Genomic DNA, 23,154 nt, shown 5'->3' on the forward strand with positions numbered 1-23,154 from the left:
TGAAACATTTTCCTTTAAAATATTTTTTCGTTAAAATATTTTTCAAGAGATGTTTGAAATCGTCATTTAAAATGGGACATCTTGTATATATGTATGTATAAGAAATAACGCGTGATATTTTTATTCAATAATATTATATAGGAATATCGTATATAAGTATTTTACGAAGCAATATTGCAATTATTCAAATATTTTGCTGCACAAATATACATAATTGTTAACAAACAATAGAAATACATAATTTATCTATGTATCATCTCTACAGTATATGTACAATTAATATATTATATACGAGCGTCTCACTTCGGTACTTATATGTATGTGTAGCATGCCGGCCAATCTAATTTGTTTAATTAATATTCTAATTAATATTCCAATTAACATTTTAATAATTTTTACGCCTAGACCTTATTGTAAACCTATTGTAGAACTCTCTTAAGCGCTTAAAATCTGCAAGAAATGCTAAAAAATCGTCGCAGCGTTTCGGTTTATCCTAAACTATTTTTTTTTTAAATAGCCAGAGTTATTTGTTTAATCCATTAAAAATTATAGAATTATTAAAAATACAACCAAAACTTTCAACAATTAATGAGTTTTTACGAAATGAAACGCCAGCTTCACACACACGGAGTCGTTCGATAAAAAGGTTTTAAAGGTGACGTTTACATGACTGCATATTACACAAATAGTAATTAGGTAGTTTTTTGTCGAGTATTTTTTTTTAATTGTGCAGTTTTTGTTTGACGACAGGGTTTTTAATATTTTATTACAATTTATTTAAAAAATATGAATAAAACTCGCAAAAAGTATCTTTATAAAACTACATTTATTTGTCTCAAAAGGGAAATTATTTGTTGTTTGAAATCAAATCAACATTGACATTTGAAGATTTATTCATAGAATAAGATACGAATTATTTTCTCGCAATTTTCTGGGTGTATTATTTTTCGATTATACCATCGCGCGCGAAGGGATGTTGAACTTTTGGGGAAAGAAGGCCGGAATTTTTATCAGCAGCTCGAGAACCTTAAAAGAATCACATGACCCACGGATTCGTTCAAGATGTTATCATTCAATTATGAGATTCAGTTTCCACGCAACAAAGTAGCTACAAAATGTGAAATAGGCAGTGAGAATAATGGTAGGCGAGTTTTTTCTACTTTTTTTGCCTTCCCTTTCAGTTTAACGAGAAATTACATTGTAAACCATGTAAAATTTCGCAATATTTGAAAATGTATAGAAAAAATATATAGAAAAACTAGGGAAACAAGAGAGAAAAAAAAGTTATTTTTTCTAAAGCAGCATATATGTATATTTGTATTAAATTATACTTTTAGATAAAATCACTTGGGATAAAATCAATTCATAAAAAAAAAAAAAAAAAAAAAATATTTTACATTATAATTCGTAACTATACTAAAAATAAGTTTTTTAATCTTTAGCAAAAAATGTAACTTTAATATACAGGGTGTCCCATTTTAATTCCTCCAGTGAAATATCTCGAAAAATATTTCGAAAAAATGTTTCAGACAAAAGTTGTATGATTTCTAGGAGGACTTAAGATAGTGTCATTAGTTTGACCTTGAAGAGTCACATGAAGTCTCACGTGAAGGTCATTTTGAATTTCTTAAATGGAACACCCTATATATTTTTGCATATTTTTGTAGCTTACCTCGAGAGCTTTCCAAAACACTTATGATAAAGTATTTTTCATTAAGTAGTTTTTGAGTTATGAGACTTGAAAGTTGCAATATTTTGACATAAGATATCTCGTAAAATATTCATTTTTCGATTATCTTGCCCTAATACTTTTATACACAGAATAATGAAACGAATCAATTGTAAAGAAAACACATAGTTATCTTTGAGAAAAAATCTGAATTTGCAACTAGCAGTTACACAGTTTTACTTTAACATAATTATGTGTTTTAATTACAATTTTAAAGCCTTATAACTCGAAAAGTGTGTAATGAAAAAACATTTTATGGTAAATATCCTGTTTAGGGGAGGATGCTCCGATGTCTTTGACATATGTTGTCAAGGTCATCACCCTCAGTAACGCTTAAAAGGTTTTAGCCGTCGCTCGTTGTTTACTAAAAAGTTACATACAAAAATTGACGTTTTTTGCAATTATTTTATCAAATACTGAAAATTTAAAAAAATGTTTCAAATAAAAACTGTAAGTCTCTTCAAAATACACGTTTTATATCCTATCCATTTTTATTATACGAGTGATAGTTTTCGAGAAAAACAACGATAAAAACTATAAACCTCATACAATATTAATTATAATATCATACATAATATAGTCCCACTGTATCCGCGCATACACTTTCCTACCCACACAACAAATGGGTTGGGTTAGGTTACTTTTTTTGGGTTAGGTTACTTTCCAGAAAAAATAACCTAACCCAACCCATTTGTCGTGTGAGTAGGAAAGTGTACGCGCGGATACAGTGGGACTATATTATATATTATGTTATAATTAATATTGTATAAGGTTTAGAGTCTTTATCGTTGTTTTTCTTGAAAACTATCACTCGTATAATAAAAATAAATAGGATATAAAATGTGTATTTTGAAGAGACCTACAACTTTTATTTGAAACATTTTTAAATTTTCAATATTTGATAAAATAATTGCAAAAAACGTCAATTTTAAAAAATTTTTGTAACTTTTTAGTAAACAACAAGCGACGGCTAAAACCTTTTAAGCGTTACTGAGGATGATGACCTTGACAACATATGTCAAGGTCAAGGACATTGGAGCATCCTCCCCTAAACAGGATATTTACCCATTTTATCAAGGTGTTTTGGAAAGCTCTCGAAGTCAGCTACAAGAATATGTAACAAAAAATAGGGAGTGCCATTTAAAAAATTGAGGTGACCTTCAAATGACTCTTCAAGGTCAGACCAATGGTACCATCTTATGGCCCCCTCGAAACTATACAACTTTTGCGCGGAAACATTTTTCTCTCCCAGGCTTGGTTCTCGAGATATTCGACTGGAAGAATTAAAATGGGACACCTTGTATTTTTTGAGTTATAAGGCTTCAAAGTTACAGTATTTTGACATAAAATACAAGATATTTCGTAAAATATTCATTTTTTGATTATCTTACTCTAATACTTTTATGCACAGAATAATGAGACGAATCAATTAGTGTAAAGAAAACATATAATTATGTTAAAGTAAAAATGTGTAACTGTTAGTTGCAAATTCAGATTTTTATTTTAACATAATTATGTGTTTTAATTATACCAATTGATATATATATATTAATTTAAAAATATTTTAATTCTGAAACGATATATTATACATTTATTATATTTCTTGTATATTATATATAATATATATGTCACGTTTTTCGACGTTTTTCAAATACACAAACAAGATGAGCAAGATATTAGGGTAGATAAGACAATGTATACACAAGATACGGGTGATAATCTTCTTTTTATTGTGCAGCTACTGAAGTATGTACATGGTAACCTCATCACTCATAGCAAAGTCCGTCGTGCGAGACAGTATCGCGTAACTTTAGCCATTAACGATATAAACAGTTATGCGGCATTAAAGGAAATGACCTCGTACATGCAGATAGGCGAACGCGTTGCGTACGCAAGTGCGATAGTTATGCCGTAGAATGACTGATAACGTATACGTTCGTGCCGGGTCATGCATGCTGAAACGGGATGCAATTTCGCGCACAATTAAGCCACGAGTATTCACGTTATAGGAGTAAGGGGGGGGAACGCTCACGTTTTCAAAATTATTTCCTTCCCGTACGACGATCATACGTAAATCCCGTCTGTATAGGTATATATACATATATATATGTATATCTACGTGTCCCCTCATGTAGCGATGATGTAATGTCAAAGAAAAAAAGAATTGAAAAGTTTGACGCGGTACCAGAGTAAACCACTTGATTTGAGAGCCCAGTCTGCTCTGGCGATATAAAAGTTGATGGTTTTTAGGAATTTAAAATAAAAATATTGAAAAAAAAGATTTTTGTTTGAAATAAAAAGTTTGATCTAGTTTCATTTTTCGTTAGATATTTTTAAGGATATTGAATAATAATAATTTCTTTTAAAAAATTGAGAAATAACAAAGTAGTCTAATTTTTAAATTAAATATTTCAATTTTACTTGAAATTTTTTTCATTTTTTAAAAAACAAAAAATAAATATTAATTTTTTAAATTCTAATCAAGTTCAATATCTTTTAAAAATATCCTACAGAATAAAACTAGATTAAATTTTTTTATTTCAAATAATTACGAAGAGAAGTATATGGCATACTATCATTTTTAAACATACGCAAAGACAGATATTGAACAAAAAAGCTAATATTTAAGATTTAAAAATCTAGATGTAATTTAAATATTGATAAAAATATATGTGTAAAACGTCAAAAATCAATTATTAGTTCTTCAAAACAAAAATTCATAAAAGTCAATTTTTCATACAACTAAAGTAGACTGAGCTTCTATAAGAGAAAATAAATTTAATCTAATCCGAATAAAGTTTTTTATATATATGACTGATTATAAAAATAATCAAATTATAAAATATAAATTTTGTCTAGTGAAAAATTAAGTCTAATAAATTTTTATTGTAGATGGAAACGTTTGCGCACACACATCAATTAAAATAATCTTGTTATGATATTTGTTAGATTAAAAATTTATGTTTGAATTTTAATGTAATTTATTAAATGACTTTTGTTAATTGATTCACTAATTGTTAGAAAATTAACTGCTCTTATCATTTTCTTACCATTTTCTTAATGTAATTCAAAATTTTTTAATTTTAGAAATAAGATACATATAAACGCTTTTACACATATATAAATCTCTGATTTATCAAAATTTCTTCAAATGGTTTAAGTCATTTCTCAAATGGAATTCACGTGAAATTTTTTCGTGGAAAAAACTTTGAATTTCTCTCGAAAGAAAATCGCTTGCTAGTCGCGCTAAAACGTTTTCAGCTCTAAAAACAGCGGGGGCAAACACGTCGCGAGTAAACACGTCGCATGAAACTACAGGTAATCCGGAAATGCTCTTCGGATGACCGGCGTATTCCTGGGGGCCGTGCGACCAGGGTTATTTCCGTGGATTTAGCGACGAAACCAAACAAACCGTGTGGGTGGTAGGAACGAGTCGGTGAACGGTAAACATCATCCCTCCCCTCCCTCCCCCCGATCGTCCCAGGGAACGCGGGTAATCGCGTGTGACTGTACTACCGAAAAGGCTATTTACGTTACTCTCTACCCCTTTTACGTTCACCATCTCGCTCCGGTCCCCCTCCGGTCCCCTCTGGCCCCTTCTGGCCCTTATCTACCGATTCCGTCGGTGCAAAGGAGGGTTTTTCGAGATGTTTGTTTAAAGGGTTCACCGCGAGAGTGAGGCTCATGCTAATGCAATATTCAGGAGTGTATAGCCCCGCGGGTTATCCTAATTAAAATCTCCAGCTATTCAATCCCTCCCTTTTCCCTCCTCTCTCTAACGCTGTTCTGTCCGCTGCTGATGGCGGTCTACGGACGATCTTGTATTTGTATGTATATGTATATGTGTCTCCTTGCACGGAGTCTTTTATGAAGATATAAATAAAAAAAGTATGAATAATTCTAAGGAAGTGTCTAGAAGAACAATTTAATATAATTAATATTCCCAGATGCATATACGAATAATATATTGCGAGCATGAATGAGACGGTGTGACATACTACTCTTCGCATAATTACCTGAAGTGAAAAAAATTCAGTCTTATTCCGTAAGACCGTAGGATATTTTTGAAACGTAGGATATATTGAACTTAATTAGAATAAAAAAAAATTAATATTTAATATTTTTCTGAACTTCACGAAATGAAAAAATTTTAACAAAATTGAAATATCTAATTTTAAGATGACACTACTTTATTATTTCTCAATTTCTTTTAAATGAAATTAGGTTCAATATCCTTAAAATATCCTATGAAATAAAATTTACTCTCTCGTCACAATATTTACGGCGTGACGGCGCTATATTACGTTGGTAATTTGTCGCAAAATGGAAAACTAGTTTTTCGACTTTCAATAAAACCAAGTTATTCATTGTCGCCTTATTTTTGTCGGCAACACTCACTTGTTGCTATAACGAATATTTTATTCGAAACCTGCTTATCGAACCGATATCAAGTACCGCCTGCACATGCACACAACAGTTTACTGTACACCGTTTGCCAACTAAGTAATAATATATAATTTATATAATGTGTAATATATATATATATATATATATATATATATATATATATATGAGGCGATGCGTGACACAGTAGACAGCGTATCGGCCAAAGGTCCCGGGTTCGATCCCCGGTAAGAGTAGAAAAATTATATACACTCGCTCTGCTCTCGGAAGGACGCTGGCAACCCACCGAGAGTAATCTTGCCAAAAACACTTCTCTACAAAAATTAGCCGTTCAGAACCGGCGTTAAAAAATTGTAGATCCCATATACATGTATACACATACATATACGTGTACTATCCACGTACGCAATCATGTATATGAAAAAAGAGAAGTCACCACGCCTCTGTCAAGAGACGACGGACTGAGAAGAAGATATATATATATATATATATATATATATATATATAATATGTATATATAATAATATGTAATATATATATAAAAGTTATGACAATTTGTTTCGACAGTTTCGTTAACTAAAAAGTGCTCCAAATTTTGTAGAGGACTCTTTGTTTCCTGCTAGAATTCTGACATATTCTATAGGGAAAATGCGACAAATAAAAATAGAATGAAATAAATACTTAAGCCGATCTCGTCACGTTACTACTATCGCGAATAGACGTAGGGATCATTTCGAGTGCGTGGTATCCAAGATTGAATTGACCCGGTGGAATTGAACCGATTTCAATCCCTGGTAAATACACCTTCAACCGAGCAGTGGAAACGCGACTGTGTGGTCGAACACAAGTAGATACAGTCCACTGTAAATTGCCACGATAACGCACGGCCTCGTGTGCCATTGTGTATATTGTGCACAATCGCGAACGGTATAATGTTTTCTATTGTCAATGAAAAGCAATAATCTTTCAAATTTTAAAAACTTATTATACACTATTTTTAAACATTCAGATTAGATTTAATATTTATTTCTTATCTTTCTGTGAAAGAGGTTTTATTAAAACTTTATACATATAACACCTCTTAGCCTAATTAATAATCTTTATCTAGTAACTTGATTTGATACATTGAGCTCAACTCTCAAAATATGTATTTATTGTTAAAGTACACAAACTGACTGGTAGAGATAATTCAATCATAGATTATCAAATGGAAATAATTGTCGAGCATAATATATCATCCCTTGAATAGTGGAAGACAAGAATCAATAAATATCCAACTCGCAGAATATGAGAGGAATTATTTAATGATATCTGCAACATCCGCGAGATCGGAAAAAAAGTTTTCCTCATCCAGCAATATCGTAAAAATGTGTATTTAAGTTGTCGAATATTAAAAAGTAAAAAAAAAAATAAGAAAGAATTAATATTAATCTAATTTTATATAATTTTATACTTTAGATATCTAGTTTATTTATTTCTTTTAGATTATTTGTCTACTCTCTATTTTAGCAAATTGTAAGAAATTACAGAAATTGAATTTTGAGAATTTTTCAATAAAATTTGAAAGATATTTTTCATTATATTGTAAAAAATGTAAAAAATTGACTTTTTTGACCCTCTAAAGTAGACTTTAGATTGGACCTTTTAATATACATATAATACAATCATCATTTATTGTTTATAGAACTTTTCGTAATTATGAAAAGAAATATGTGAGTACCAAGCATTTAAAGGGAGTGATTAAGTTATACTAAAAAACATTATATAAAAATTATATAAAAAAATTTCTAGATTAAACATTTAATAAATAAAAAAAGTAATTTTATGTTTGTAAAATTATCTGTTGGAGTAACCATGAGAATCCGCATAATTTGGTGTCCTGGGTCTCTTCTCAGAGATACATAAACGATGCTGTGTGTATGTATGTACAGATACATGGGACGGCTGCAATCGCGCGATACGTCAAGCGACATAAATAAGCGAGACGCACTGCCGTATCATGCCCGTCAGCGCAAATAATTGCGATTGTTACAAAATGGACGCGCTACCGAGTGAAAATGTAATTTCGCTATTTGCGACGAAGGAAGTCACCTGTGTTATTCACGAAGTGTCGCCTTTTATCGAATGCTTTGAACAATTTGTCGCCAAGTTCTTAAAGGCGAGAATGTGATTACACATCGACCTTTAAGAGCATGAAAGCTTGGCAAATAAGAATGGAAGTAGATAAGACAAAAAGAAAGAGAAAAAAGACACACATACATATATAAAATAAAGAACGAAAAATATGTGTTACTTTCTATTATTAATACGGTTTTTATTCTTCTTTATAGAAGAACAATTTTATTTATAAATATAATATTGATTTCTCTCTTTTTCACTCTCTCTCTCATTTTTCAGTAATGATTATAAAAAAATCTATTACTAATTTATCTTTAAACTGCAAAAAGTGGATTTCTTCTTTAAACAAAAAATGAGGTAATTATATTATGATTAATGCCTTATAAATTATATAAGAATATTGATCTTGTTATATACATATAATGAGGATTCCTTAAAAAAAAAACTTTGAAAATAATAAAATTAAAATAATTAGATAATGAAGAGCCGACGCGGATACCGATATATAAATGATGGAATTTAACAAGTAATTCGAATAAATGTTCATGTCAAAAAACAACGACCACAAAACAATAGATTCTAATATACAAAAGACATGTATCAAAACAATATTATGTTAAATTTTCGAAAGGCTGTCAATAATTGTTAAACATGATTTGTTCAATTTTACGGTACCTATCGCTCTGGAGATTCAAGGCATTTTTTTTTGGCGCTTAATATGAATCATCTCAGATATCAATCTTTTTCCCAGGAACGGTTCCTCATCCAAAATCTCAACGTCAAAATTAAAAACATGATTTAACGATCTATGACTAGCAATGACCAAAGTATGATTCTTCATGTATTTTTCGATCCTTGTTTTTAATAAACATCCTGTTTGTCTCACATAAGATTATGTAACTCTTTTTGTAAAGTGTCTTTTCCCACTTGAACCCTTTAAATCACAACGGGTTACCCAGAGACCCACCTTTTTTTCGTAGTTTTTAATTGTTTTAACTATTTTTTAATCAACAAATACCGGATTTTTCTACAGAGTCTCTAGAACATCAATAAGTGTAAAAAAATATAAACAGTCATTAATTGTTAATTGCAAAAATACCATATATAAACAAACAGTCAAAATTAGTACTTTTTTACGAAAAAATGCATTTTCTACTAATCTATTATGACAATAAATACGGCAATTTTTTTATAATTTTAGTACACTCTTAAGTATTTTTCAGAATTTTTTTAGAATTTTCCACCGTGTTGTTTTTGTTAAATCCTCCTTTTTTGATACAAAATATATAAAAAACAATATTTTCTGTTCTAAATTGAAAGTAACAGTTGTATTCTTTTTTAAATTTTTTCTCTGAAGGTTTTTTTAGATCGCAGAATCTGATTCTAAAGGAAAGAAAATTTAATTTCCAAAATTTAATATAAGGATCCAATAAGGCGAAAGTAAAATTTCGTCTGCCATATTGGATCTGCCATCTTGAATTTTGAAAATCTGACAACGGATTCGTAATCAGCGACCCCAAAAAACTTTATATACCAAATTTTATAAAATACTGACAATTATAAAAATTCGTGACTCAAAGGGTTAATAATAAATCGGCGTAATATCTGCGTCAGCTCTTCATTGTTTAATTATTTTAATTGTATTATTTAGTAATATCAAGAGCCTTTAATTTAGTTAGTTTATTTTAATATTACGATTTTTATTCTTTTTTATAGAAGAACAATTTTACTTATAGATGTAATATTGATTTCTCTCTTTTTCACTCTCTCTCTCTCTCTCTCTCTCTCTCTCTCTCTCTCTCTCTCTCTCTCATTTTGCGGTGATAATTATAAAAAATCTATTACTAATTTATCTTTAAACTGCAAAAAGTGGACTTCTTTTTTAAACAAAAAAAATGAGTAATTATATTATGATTAATGCTATGCCTTGTAAATTATATAAGAATATCGACCATGTTATATATAATGAGGATTCCTTAAAAAAAACTTTGTTTGGAAAGACTAAATTAAATGTATTTTCTGCATAGCTTTGTTTTTCGTTAGTTATTAATATGCGAATATCTGTTATTAATCCAATTTCAATTGGAATTTTTCACAAGAAAATTCGTTTAACAACAACTCTCTTTTTGTCTCCCTCTCTCTCTCTTTCTTTCTGCATTAATTAATACTATCTTTTGGTTATATAAAAAAGAGAGTATGAAAATATAAAGTTTCATCTTCCGATTCTTTTCCTTTCCGATGGAAGCGAAGCGGGAAGTAAACAACTCTCCGTTTAATCCCGAGACGCGGGACTCTTATCGCTTCTTTTATGCATACTTTGTAGACCTCGTTAGTGTTCTCTTCTTACGTGCACTCCACGTACTTTTTCAACTATTTACTACTATTTAACGGAGCATTTTTTAATTTAGCGAACGCGCGCCCGGAACGTCCGAAGCGACGAACACTTTGCGTGGATATTAAAATTCCTTCGAGATTCTTTTCAAGTTCACTGCTCTTTCTCCGGAGAAAAGAGCTCCGTTAAGGGGTAGTTTAACATTTCACGACAGCAGGTAGCGACTATCTATACACACTTATTGGGTCTGCACACATTTCTTTGAACTCCTTCACATGATTAATTTCCATATTAACAAGAGTTATTATTTATTTACGTATAAGCCTATAATTAAATTTTACAAATATTGTATGTGGAAGCAGAATCATATTATTATTAAAAATTTCCAATATTTGTTATTATTAATGCATCTTGGATAATAATTTTTTATCTAATTAATATCACACACATATACGAGTTCTTTAAACTGTAAATGCGATGCATTTCTATTACGGTAAAAATGTACTTGATTTCAATATTAAATAACGTAACGAAATATTATGTTTGCGTTTTCTTTAACGAACCTATAAAAAAATATTTTCAAGAAAATATATAATTATATTTTCTTTAATGAATGATATATGATTTTAAAAGAGAAAATGAAAGAAGTATAGAAATTAATTTAAAAAAGATATCCAGACATTAATAAAATGTGAAGAAATTACAAATATTAAATATTGTGTAATACTAATTATTTGTATACATTAAGAGAGGAGTTTAAAAAATTATATTTATATATAATTCCTAATATGAGATACCTCATATTAGGACTTTTTTCCCACAAGTAAGAAAATAAATTATCAAAAATGCAAGTTTCTATTTTTTTCTATTTTTTTTTGTTGATTTCTTATTTTGAAATATTTAAAACGTTAATTATAATACTTTTTTATGTACCCTTTGTTGGAACGATAAATTTTTATTTGAATTTCTAAGATATTGTTATTTTATATGTTATTTTAATTTTATGGATACAATACATAAAAAATATTTAAAAGATAACATTTTTTTAATGCCAAAAATAAGACTTATTTGTTGTTGTTCTTTTAAAATATTAAAAACGTTAATATTGCAATACCTTTTCGTGCGCTCTTTGTTAGAAAGATAAATTTTTATTTGAATCTCTAAGATATGTTATTTTGATTTTATAGATTTTTATAGATACAAGATAAAAACAATATTTTAAAGATATTTTATAATTTTTTTTTGTGCCAAAAAGTAAAGCTTTTGTTTTTTTCTTCTGTAATACAGTTCTATAGCATTTAACTAATAATAGAAAGTAATGTTACATTTATGTAATAATAATTAATAAAACGGTTTTTAATTGAAATTGCGTTATTTTTACTTTTAATTTTCTGATATAGATATCGTCTCATATTAAGATACCTTTTTCAAAACAAATAAATTTTTCTGAAAATATCATTGTAGCAAAAAAAATACACATTTGAGCCATTAATGCTTTTTAGTGGTAAAACTTGAATGTACTAGCTATAAAACCACATAAAGTTTTTGAGTTAAAACTTACAATTAAAGAAAATATAAGCTTTTAAAAAAAAAGTATCTCATAATTAACACCTTTACTTTATAAGCCCATCAATTTTACCATCTATGTTCATAGCCTCTCTTTTCTCTTTTCTCTATATTTTCTTTTTTTTTATGCGAAACACATGGAGTAATCGATTGAATGAAGAGTGCTGTCTGAATAAGAAGAAAGCCAGGTTCGCTCGTATATTTACTTGTACAAACTCGTGCACGCGCGCATGAAAGTGAGAGAACCGTGAACGACGGAGAACAGCAGTGGTGGGAAAGTGCGGGAAATCGCCCTGTTTCGATGCCATTTCCATGGAAATTGAGCACCTCGAGAGGGCCCGCCGGGCTCTCCAGCTGCTTTTCGACGTCTCGATTCGCAGTGCGCGAATAGAGTGCAGAAAAGAAAAGGAGAAAGTGTGAACGCGAATTATCAAACTCGGAAAGTGGAAGGGAGATCAGATATCGTTATTCCCAGATAAGCTAGAAAATTAAAAAGTACAAAAGAAATGGAGATTTATAAAATGTTTGTCAGATGAAGTCTATTTTATAATTTTCTTAATTATATAAAAATTAGTAAATTGGTTTAATCCGGACTCTCCTCAGGGTTTGCCGTGTATATCAACCTTTTTACAACCCTATACTTCCTATACCCTTTTCCTCAACTGTCATCTCCTGAAGGAGGATGGCTTTATCCTTCTAACTTCAACCGCAGAGTGCGTCTTATCTGCAGTCAAAGGGACCTACTTTTTACTGCCGGTTCCGGACGGCCTAGATAGAAGGAATTTTTGTGGCAAGATACTCTTCGGTGGGTTGCCATTGCCATCCGAGAGGTGGCGATCAAATTAAATCGAAGAAAAATTTGAAATTTCTGGTCGGATTTGAACCCGAGATCTTAGGCACAGCAAACAGAGGCACAACTCACTGTGCCAGAATCGCACTTTCTTAATTATATATTTCAATCATAATAGAATAAGAAAAGTGTAATGTTTCTAGATTACATAGAATGATATTTAAGATTTAATTTTTATCTTTACTTTATTGAAAAAAATTCCATTAAAAATGATTTAAATTATTAAGTAATCTATCCATAAAAAAAGAGAGATTAGATATGTAGAAAAAATTAAACATAATATACATGTATAATATAAAAGAAAAAAAGTTACTGTAAAAAGATTATAGGATGATTTTGAGCAGTTTAGGTAGATTTCGATCCTGGGTTCTCCCTATTACTCTGGCGCTCACTCGATATGCTATACGATACTGGTCATAGATTATAGGATGATTTTGAGCAGTTTTATTTTAATGCAAATTTTTCAATTAAGTAATATGTTTTAGCTTAATTATAAAGGTGAAATTGGGATTGTTTAGAGGTTGCCGGTATATATAGAATTTATTCCATTCTATTTCTTTTCATTAATACAACACCTCTAAGTTTTACCTTTTGTTTAATTAACAAACACTGGCATTTTAGCGTTGGGGAAAAACGAAGGAATAACGAACGCAACTATACAACTAGCAACAAATACGACGAAAAAGCAAAACGAAGATATCGAAGCGTAAATTGAAACATATGCGGTCCCGGCCGTTTTGAAATAATTACAAACAACGCCGCGGGTGTTTGTTTCGAACAAAAAGACATGCGCGCGGTATGTGTTTTGTTTGTTTTTTATTATTTCTTTTTTTCAACCCAGAAATATTTAGTTTTTGCGACTGATAATTTTTATTGAGTTTTCATGATAACTGGTACGAGTATAACGTTATTCCGAAATGTATTGAGTTTCAACATCGGTGGAAATTTTTTTTTTTTAATGCGAGAAAGATCTTCTTGATTCTTGTACGATTTATATTTTTTATATTTCTCAATTATTTGATATTTCTGCATTTATTTCTATATTTATGTCAATGTGTATACTTTTCCAAAAAGCATTTTATCGGATCACGAACTTTTTGGAAATTGTGTTATGCAATAGTTGCAATTTCAAGAGAGGTCATTTCAAAAATACCGTAACATATTTCAACGATAAAACGCAACTCAGATTTTTTTACAAGATTGACAAAATAATTTTACTGATCACTACACAAGTATGTGCGTGTCTGTGTATGTATGCGCGCGCGTACTCTGAGTGGGTCACATGTGATAGCTCTCTTTGAACCCGCAATCCCTTTTATTTAGGCTATATCACTGCCCTAATTTTTTTAGCCCCTTTAACGCCGAGTCCGATATTCCTTTGGTGGGATTTCGCGCGATCGAGCATCAATAATATTTAATCGAGAAACATGGCTAAAGAAACACAATAAAACAATATATTTTTTGTAAACTTTAATTCATTATTTTATTTATTTTACGACATAGGAGTTGTTTTCACATTTTTTTGGAATAATAATTTGTTGTATCGACGCGATAGCTTAAGAAATGATCGCGAATTGGTATAGGATGCATAGAACCCCGAAGATCGATCGGCTTTTATCCTGGGCTGGAAACGTTTATCCGGTAACCGTTGTTTGCACCTTTCCATTTACGAGGAGAATTTTCCATGCCACCGTTTATCGGTCGTAACTGTCGCCGATGTTGTCCATAATAAATATCACTGGCGAATTTTATTTTCCCACCTTTAATGCGCTTCCTCGGCATTATCGATGTTATTATGATAGCTGCATCGCGCGTTTAATTGGCCGAAACACGGTCGCATCAATATAGCGAGTATCGCGATCATTTTGATGAAAATTTCAATAAAAGTACCCATCTCAAACAGCGGATCAATATTGATAAATAGATAAAATACTTTTCATCGGAAGATGTTTGATGGAGAGTCGAAGCCATTTTCTGCAACGGAGTAAAAATAGAAAAGCAAGAAGAAAAAGCAAGAGAAGAATTTTTAGCGAAGAAAGCTTGATTCTTCCTTTATATGTAAATAAAATGATAAAAAGTGATTGGTATGTGTTTAAAAAAATTTGTGCCAATTTAAAAAATTACAAGGAGAGATGAAATATCTCGCCTATTTTTATGAATTTCTCGAAAGCGAAAATTCTTTGAAATCAATTTGTCAAAAATGAACATATATTTAAAACATACAGGGTTGGATAAAATAATAAAAATAGCTAGTAAATTACAAAAATTCTTTATATTGTGTATTATATTAATATTGTGTAGAGCTTTTGGCATTTAATAAATAGTCTGAACTTTCCTGGGAATGGATTCGTGTAACTCTTGCAGCTTTTCAAGTACCTGATGATGTTTAGATCCGATATAACTGGCCAGGAAAGATGTTTAACTTTGTCTTGATGCTCTTCAAACTAAGATTGAACATTTCTAGCTATATGGATAAAGGCGTCATCGAGTTATTCCGATCTGTTTTGAGAAATAGAGTTAACAATAGATATATCTTCTTCTAGCATCTCTAAAGAAACTTGAAGAGTCAAGAGAATGATTAATTTCATTCCCAGGAAAATTCAGACTGCATTAAATACTAAAGCTGGATCCTATATTATAATAAAGGATTTTCATAATTTACTAGGTGTTTTCATTATTTTGCATTATTGCGTTGATTTAATTTTGTCTAATTGTTTAATCATAATATTTTGCATATTAATTCAAATATTAAATTCCACAGTCTATCTAATTATATTTACAATAGGTATTCTCTGATTTAATTTTTTATTATTAAAATTTTTGTTTTTGTTGTTAATCACCTTCTTTAAAATTACTATCTTATTATTATTACACATGTCTGCTGACATATCTTCTTGAATCTTTTTTAACTATGTACACTATAAAGTGGGAAAAGAAGTTTTTTCCCGTTTATACTTTAAATAAATAAATTTGTCCTCTATACATATGTGAAAAACATATGTTCGAAATATTATTTAAAGGCTTTAGCTTTCAGCCCGGACAACACACATAATATTTATAATAATTATTAAATATTTTAATTAAACAGTTAATTAAATATTTATCAAAATATTTCGAAAATATTCTTGTGTAATCTTAAATTGAATAGATAACACAAAGATTTATCATAAATATTTGAGACATATTTACAAAATATTGTTATTTTTTTACTTACCGTATTATATAAAATATTTAATTTACATTAATAATATATTGAATAATTTTTCTGTTTTTTTCTTATAATGTGTATAAAATATATATAAGATATTCACATATTATTATATTTCAATAAAATAGTAAAAATATTTATAAATATTTATAAATATCATATGCTGTCTGGGAAACAAGAAAAAGATAAATCAATATACTGACTGTTCGCCTCAGGACGGTCCTGACAGTCTCCACGTCCTGTCGTGTCGGCCAGCGTGCGTAGACGACGCCGCTCAGCAGGACGACGAACACGCCGATCCAGATGGTCCACGCCAAGACATTGCGCGTCCTCGCGAGCAATTTACGCGCCGTCCTCGTCGAGATTACCTCTTGAGTCTGTATTTCCAGCTTCTGCGCCCGCCTAAGTATGTCTTGGAGTCGCCTCTTGGCCTGTTCCACGTCCGGCACCCCCATCGTCCTTATCTTAGCTCTTATCCGTTCTCTTTTTCACCACGAGTCGATCCCGAATCCCGCGGGAGAACCTCACGTCTCTCGCGTGTAAGATATAGCTACCGATCTCACGATCTCACGATGGAGACATTAAGGATCGTAGAGTCGTCTCGTATAAAATCCTCGTCGTCGTCGGGCGTTCTCGATTTTCTGCAAAATTTCACGCTCTGACTTGCCATTTCGAGAAATCGCCCGGATTCTTCAATTACAGAAAGGATGTGTACCTTGCTCGCCCGCAAAGTCTTTCTCTCGACATGTGATTTTTTTATATTTTTCCAAGTAAAATTATTTCTATACCTTAACGTCATTTAAATTCGATTCAATTTCAAAATTTATCAAAATTAAAACAAGCTAAATTATCTCTCTCTCTCTCTCTCTCTCTCTCTTTCTCTCTTCTAAAAAAATTCCAAATTGCATAATATCACGTCATAGATATGCGAGCAAACTAATATTAAACCAGCTAGCATTTAATTTCGTGCAAAGGGAGAATTTAAAAATACGCCCTACTTGTCGGTCCTTGGTCCCCGTCGCTTTGCTAACTCAACCTCCGACCCTGTGTAATCGATTCTGGAATTATTCCCGCCGCACCGCGGTAATTACCTAATAATTCCAGGATCGATCCCTTCTCTCTCTCTCTCTCTCTCTCTCTCTCTTTCTCTCTCTCTCTCTCTCTATCTTGGTAGGAATGATGCACGCGGAAACTCGTCCCTAATTTCCTCCCATGCGAAAGTTCGACCTACTTTTGCTTCAACCTCCAGGATTATGAAGTACTCGCACACGTGACATGCACGCTAATGATTTGAACGATTTTTTAACAATACATTGCGGTCAACAAGCTTATTCTATTGAAAAATCAGACTTTTAATTATTTGTATAATGAACACAAAAGAGGATTTCAAAGTTTTAAAGTTAACAGTGCATAAGTAACGGTGCGCGAACAAAGCAACGGATTAATTTTACCACTTTTTAATAATAATCTTAATATTAATTTGTTTCTCTTTGCTTTAACATTTTTTAAATTAAAATTGATAAATGTCAGTTTGCTTATCAGAATTTCAATTTTATTAATATACATTTTATTTATGAAAGTAGAAAATTAATTAATATTATACATGAACAGTATATAAATATTATACATATAAATATTATACATAATATATATGATATATATATGAATATAATATAATATATATATAAATTTTATACACATACACATTATACATATAATATATATATATATATATATATATATATATATTGTCTGAAACATTTTTTCGAATTTTCCATATTTTTCGAGATATTTCACTGGAGAAGTGTTTTGGAAAGCTCTCGAAGTCAGCTACAAGAATATGTAACAAAAAATAGGAGGTGCCATTTAAAAAAATTGAGATGACCTTCACGTGACCTTCAAATGACTCTTCAAGGTCAGACCAATGGTACCATCTTATGGCTCCCTTGAAACCATACAATTTTTGTCTGAAACATTTTTCTCTCCTAGGCTTGGTTTTCGAGATATTCGACTGGAGGAATTAAAATGGGACACTCTGTATATATACATCAATAAATTGTAACAAAAAATAATTTTAATAAATTAGTTTTTTTATTGCCGTTATTGCTATTAGTTAATATTATCCTCTCTGCATTGCTCCTAATGACTTCGAACTTAGTTTCTCGATTATTTGCAAACCAAAGTATCTCGAGAATTGTATCTCTTCATCAAGCTTCATAACTTTCCCTTGCTCGAATTACACTCAGACTTTGTTCTGCGATTGAATAAGATCGCTTTTCGGGTATCTGGAGAATTTCCGGCCGAAAGACTTTCGTTCGTTAGTTTCTTATAAATTTCCCAAACGAAACGTCCGTCGACCTTCCCCGGATTACGTTGCGGGCGAAAAACTCTCTCTGGAAGAGAGAAAAAAATCTTTTGTGAATCTTCTTTCTCTCGTGCGCAAAAACTTTTGTGCCTCCCGGCATCCCACGGTTGTGGTCGGGCAAGGAGGCTGAAAGAGAGCGGTTTATCTTCCGGGGAAAGTTTTCTCGCGTGCATGAGGAAAAGGAAATACCATATCCTTTCGATCAAACCGCAGCAACGAGAGAGAGAGAGAGAGAGAGAGAGAGAGAGAGAGAGCATCGGACTAGTGATTCTCCACTCCAATATCATTCCTTCCTCTTCGTCGATGAGTCGATCGTTTATCAAACGCGCATTCAACATTAATCAGTTGTTTCTGTACCGGCAGGGGAATCTCTAGAATTCATGATTCGAGAGAATTCGACTAGACTCCAAATTAACCGATCATAAGCTCCTAAAATTACCCGTTACGGTTGCCCTAAAATTCAGATTTTAAAACTAAAAAATTGTTATTATGAAATTAAATTCGAGAATATTCAGGCTCTTGCTTAATTAATAATAAAATTTAATTTTCAATTTTAATTGGAATTAAAAATTTATTAGAAAATGTATTAAAATTATTTACTAAATTTGTTAATCTTATTAAAAATTTCAAATTTCAAATTTAATTATTAAAATATTTAATTTTGAAAGTGCAAAATATAGATATATCCTATGACAACTAAATTTAATTGAAGGATTATTGATTTTATATTTTCGAAAAAAATTAATGCTTAAATTTGAATTAATAGTTAAATAGAATGTTTATATTCAACTATTGTTATAACTATTATTGTCTACAACTATGTTTGCAGCGCCTTAGGGAATGTTGTTCTAGCAGAAACTTCAATAGTTCTCGTTCCATTCTAAATGCAATTACAACAGATAGAGACCCGCAATACTAGCGATAGTATCGCGTTTCAACCCATTGAATCGATGTTTTCGATTTGGCCCGATACCTTTCTTTACAACCCAAAGATTTTCAACATTTCCATTTGCCCGAACAACAAACTCTACTTACTGTTAGAATTGTCTTGTCTTCTTGATTTTTATACCTTTGACTCTTTTTTCTCTATATCTCAACTATTTACATTTTTCTTTAGTTTCGAACAATTGAAAATAAATAACAAATTGATAAACATTCAAATGTGGATAAAAAATTTTACATTTTTTTACATAATTTTACAAGCATAGGCTTTTTATATATAAACAGAATTTTAATACATTTAAAATATTATAAATTTTATTAAAATTAAAAATTGTAAAATTAAATAACAATTTGTAAAATTTCTGAAAGTTAAGATAGGCAATCGTCTTGAAATTAATTTAACACTGATCAGTTTAACCATTACTTAAAAGAGAGAGAAATCTTAACGTGCCCTTGCACTAGGCCCAACCCGAGAAGATTAATGCAAAATGCAGGATTTATGCGTAAACTCAGCGAGCGCAGTAATGCAGCGCAGTAAGCAGCGGATCTATTTTGCGCTTCTCGCACGGAATAACTCGTTTGATGTTAACTAAATACGAATGAGCTAGATTCCGAGACTCGCGCTTCCGGGATATCGCTAGCTGCGCGAGTAGCTCTACGAGTCCGAGATTGTCTCGGCAAACACGCTCGCTAATTCATAATCTCCCCGGAGACCATTCCAGGGGATGGAAATACGCCACACTCGATTACACCCGCGGAGAATCTCCTTTCCAGGGGAATCGCATTCTAACGAAATTACAGAAAGCTTCCACGACGAATGGAGAGAATGCGTTTCAAGTTTACTTCCATTTGGTATCGATAATTTTTTACCAGCAGGTATCTATTTTTACTAAAGTACACATTTGAACACAGTGCGTGTGCGTGTGCGTGTGCGTGTGCGTGTGCGTGTGCGTGTGCGTGTGCGTGTGCGTGTGCGTGTGCGTGTGCGTGTGCGTGTGCGTGTGCGTGTGCGTGTGCGTGTGCGTGTGCGTGTGCGTGTGCGTGTGCGTGTGCGTGTGCGTGTGCGTGTGCGTGTGCGTGTGCGTGTGCGTGTGCGTGTGCGTGTGCGTGTGCGTGTGCGTGTGCGTGTGCGTGTGCGTGTGCGTGTGCGTGTGCGTGTGCGTGTGCGTGTGCGTGTGCGTGTGCGTGTGCGTGTGCGTGTGCGTGTGCGTGTGCGTGTGCGTGTGCGTGTGTGTGTGTGTGTGTGTGTGTGTGTAAGAGGGAATTAATTTTCATTTATAAATATTAATTATAAATTTTTAACTTTACTATTTAATTTTAAAAATTAATTTTTAATTTTTCTTTGATAAAAACTGCAACAATTATTATTATATTATGTCGTAAAGCATCATTACAATATTGATGTAATTGGGCGTTGAAAGTTCAGTTAAAATATAAATATAAATTGCTTTGCTTACAACCAATCACAATTGTAGATACTAATTAATTTGAATATATTTTTCTCGTTCACATACACACACATGTTATATCATATAATAGACGAATGTTTTATCTTTTTCCCTGTTTTAATTTGGATAATGAAGTGCCCAGAGTATCGAGGAAAGTTTCTCTTCATTTGCGTCAGATTTCGTCGGATTATGTTATAATGATCGCAAAGTTCTCAAAGCGCAATCATATATGTATAATTGCACTTGAATGATGTCATTCGACATCAAACCCTTCCGTCTAATTGCAGTGCTCTTGACTCGAAGACATAAGTCACTCGAGTGAATGATATCCTTCTTCCTTCTATTGAACGATAAACTCAAATTTAAGGGTTCTTAGAATCCTGAGCTTTATAATAATTATTAATGAAATATGGTTGACAATTGTTAAAAAATAAATTTATTACAGCAAAATTCAACTATTTATTAATGTAAATTTTACTCGCGAAATCTAGCTATGAGATAGATAGACCCATCACATTAATTATTAAACCATTATCGGTTAATTAAATATGCTTATAATTTTAATTAAAATTCTCATGATTACACCGTTAAATTGTTAAACTCATCGATACAACTAATGTTATAACACGTTCTCGTTAAACGTTGCAGGGAATGCACTTTGAACGAGCTGTTATTAATTATATTATTTTTCATTAATTATCACACAATAAATAATCTCGATATAATTTCTAGTTGTATTTAAAAATAATTTGATATATTTTATATAATCAAATTGCTGCTCGAGATTTTTCACAAGATCGTTATCATTTATTTCGCATCGCTTCACAAAATATTCAAAACTGATTTTTATAGTGTTTTTAGAAGAGCATTAGTTATAGATGACTAAAGTTAATTATTATTTCTACTTATATGTCTTCGGGAAAAATAAAAGAACAAGTTAAATTACAATCAGTTTTAACAATAACAAGAAAGATAGAACGTGAACATTCCCTTAGCTTTTTATTTTGTTCAGTTAGAGTTTGATATCCTGTTGATGCAAACAGATTTTATTCTCACGCGACATATAGGAATTACGTTGGACACACACACATATTGTCGTTGTTAACTATGTAATTTTATCTCCGCGAATATGACACTCACTTGTAATCTCTCACTGGAAATCTAATTGCCGTAGGATTTCGGTTGATCGACATTGCAATAGAGAACAATTAAATTCGTGTACATTTCGTGTCCGATGTCGATTAACTTCTCCTGCTCGCTCACATCGCTTAATATTGCTCCATATATTTCTGACAAGCGAATCGGCAAGTGATTTTGGTAAATCAACGTATTCGATTAATATGCGACAATTGAATCGCATTCTGGTGCTGCTTTATCAATATTTCATTTACTGATCTATCGCTCGCTATAAGATACCATTTGGTAAGCATTACCGGACAATATACGATTATGTGATTTAAAAATTTATCGCTAATGCTCGATCAATGTTATTCCCTACATTTCCGTTAAAAATATGATAATAAAATTATCGCGATTCAATTGACACGAGTTAACCAACTCGTTGGTATGGAAATATGAAGATTTTTTACGTATTCGTAATTCTCTTTAAAATTCGTCGTTTGAAGACTTCTCGGACGAGCAGGGCACAAATTGAATCGCGTTTTCGGGATCCTTACTGTGTATTCTGTGTCACTACTCCCACGACGAGAACACTTTTACCCAGTAACCACCGGAGACCGGATGTACAACTTTCTACTGGCATAAACGATAAACCCCACCGCGTATCTCGTGAACGTACATGTGTCTGATCAAACTCTCGTCTGGAGACGGAGTTTCTAAGCCACGGTTGACATCACGTTTAGTTCGTTTCCCGACAAAAACGCGTGTATCTCGCTGCTGTCGGGTTGAACGAGATACCGCGAGATGTATCGCACGAACAACGGACCGATTTCCCGGACGGGCGAGAACTGACCGGCCTCGCCGAGGGTAGCTGCGAGAACTGACCGGCCTCGCCGAGGGTAGCTAACCTTATAGATATATATGACGCGATTGGGCGCGAGCATGCGCGTGATAACACCGCGCGGTGACGCCGCGCCACGCTGCGGTGCTAAAGGGGCGCGCCGATTGGTCACCCCCAACTCTCTTCGGCGGGGGGTGAAAGTCGGTCGCTCGGCCGGAAAGTGACAGTGATA

General features: G+C 31.9%; 1 protein-coding gene across 1 annotated transcript in view; it reads right to left on the reverse strand.

Moving 5' to 3' along the window:
* Positions 1-22,913, reverse strand: part of LOC140671216 (uncharacterized) — a 172,412-nt gene extending 149,499 nt beyond the window's left edge. Inside the window, exons 1-2 of the mRNA XM_072902413.1 lie at positions 22,639-22,913; positions 16,411-16,848 (exon numbers count right to left, since the gene is read on the reverse strand). Coding sequence (XP_072758514.1) covers positions 16,411-16,662 — 252 coding nt within the window. The 5' untranslated portion in view covers positions 16,663-16,848; positions 22,639-22,913. The remainder of the gene's footprint in view (positions 1-16,410; positions 16,849-22,638) is intronic.
* Between the last annotated feature and the right edge of the window lie 241 nt (positions 22,914-23,154).

This window comes from Anoplolepis gracilipes, chromosome 11 (assembly GCF_047496725.1).
Source record: "Anoplolepis gracilipes chromosome 11, ASM4749672v1, whole genome shotgun sequence".
In the NCBI taxonomy this organism is placed as follows: domain Eukaryota; kingdom Metazoa; phylum Arthropoda; class Insecta; order Hymenoptera; family Formicidae; genus Anoplolepis; species Anoplolepis gracilipes.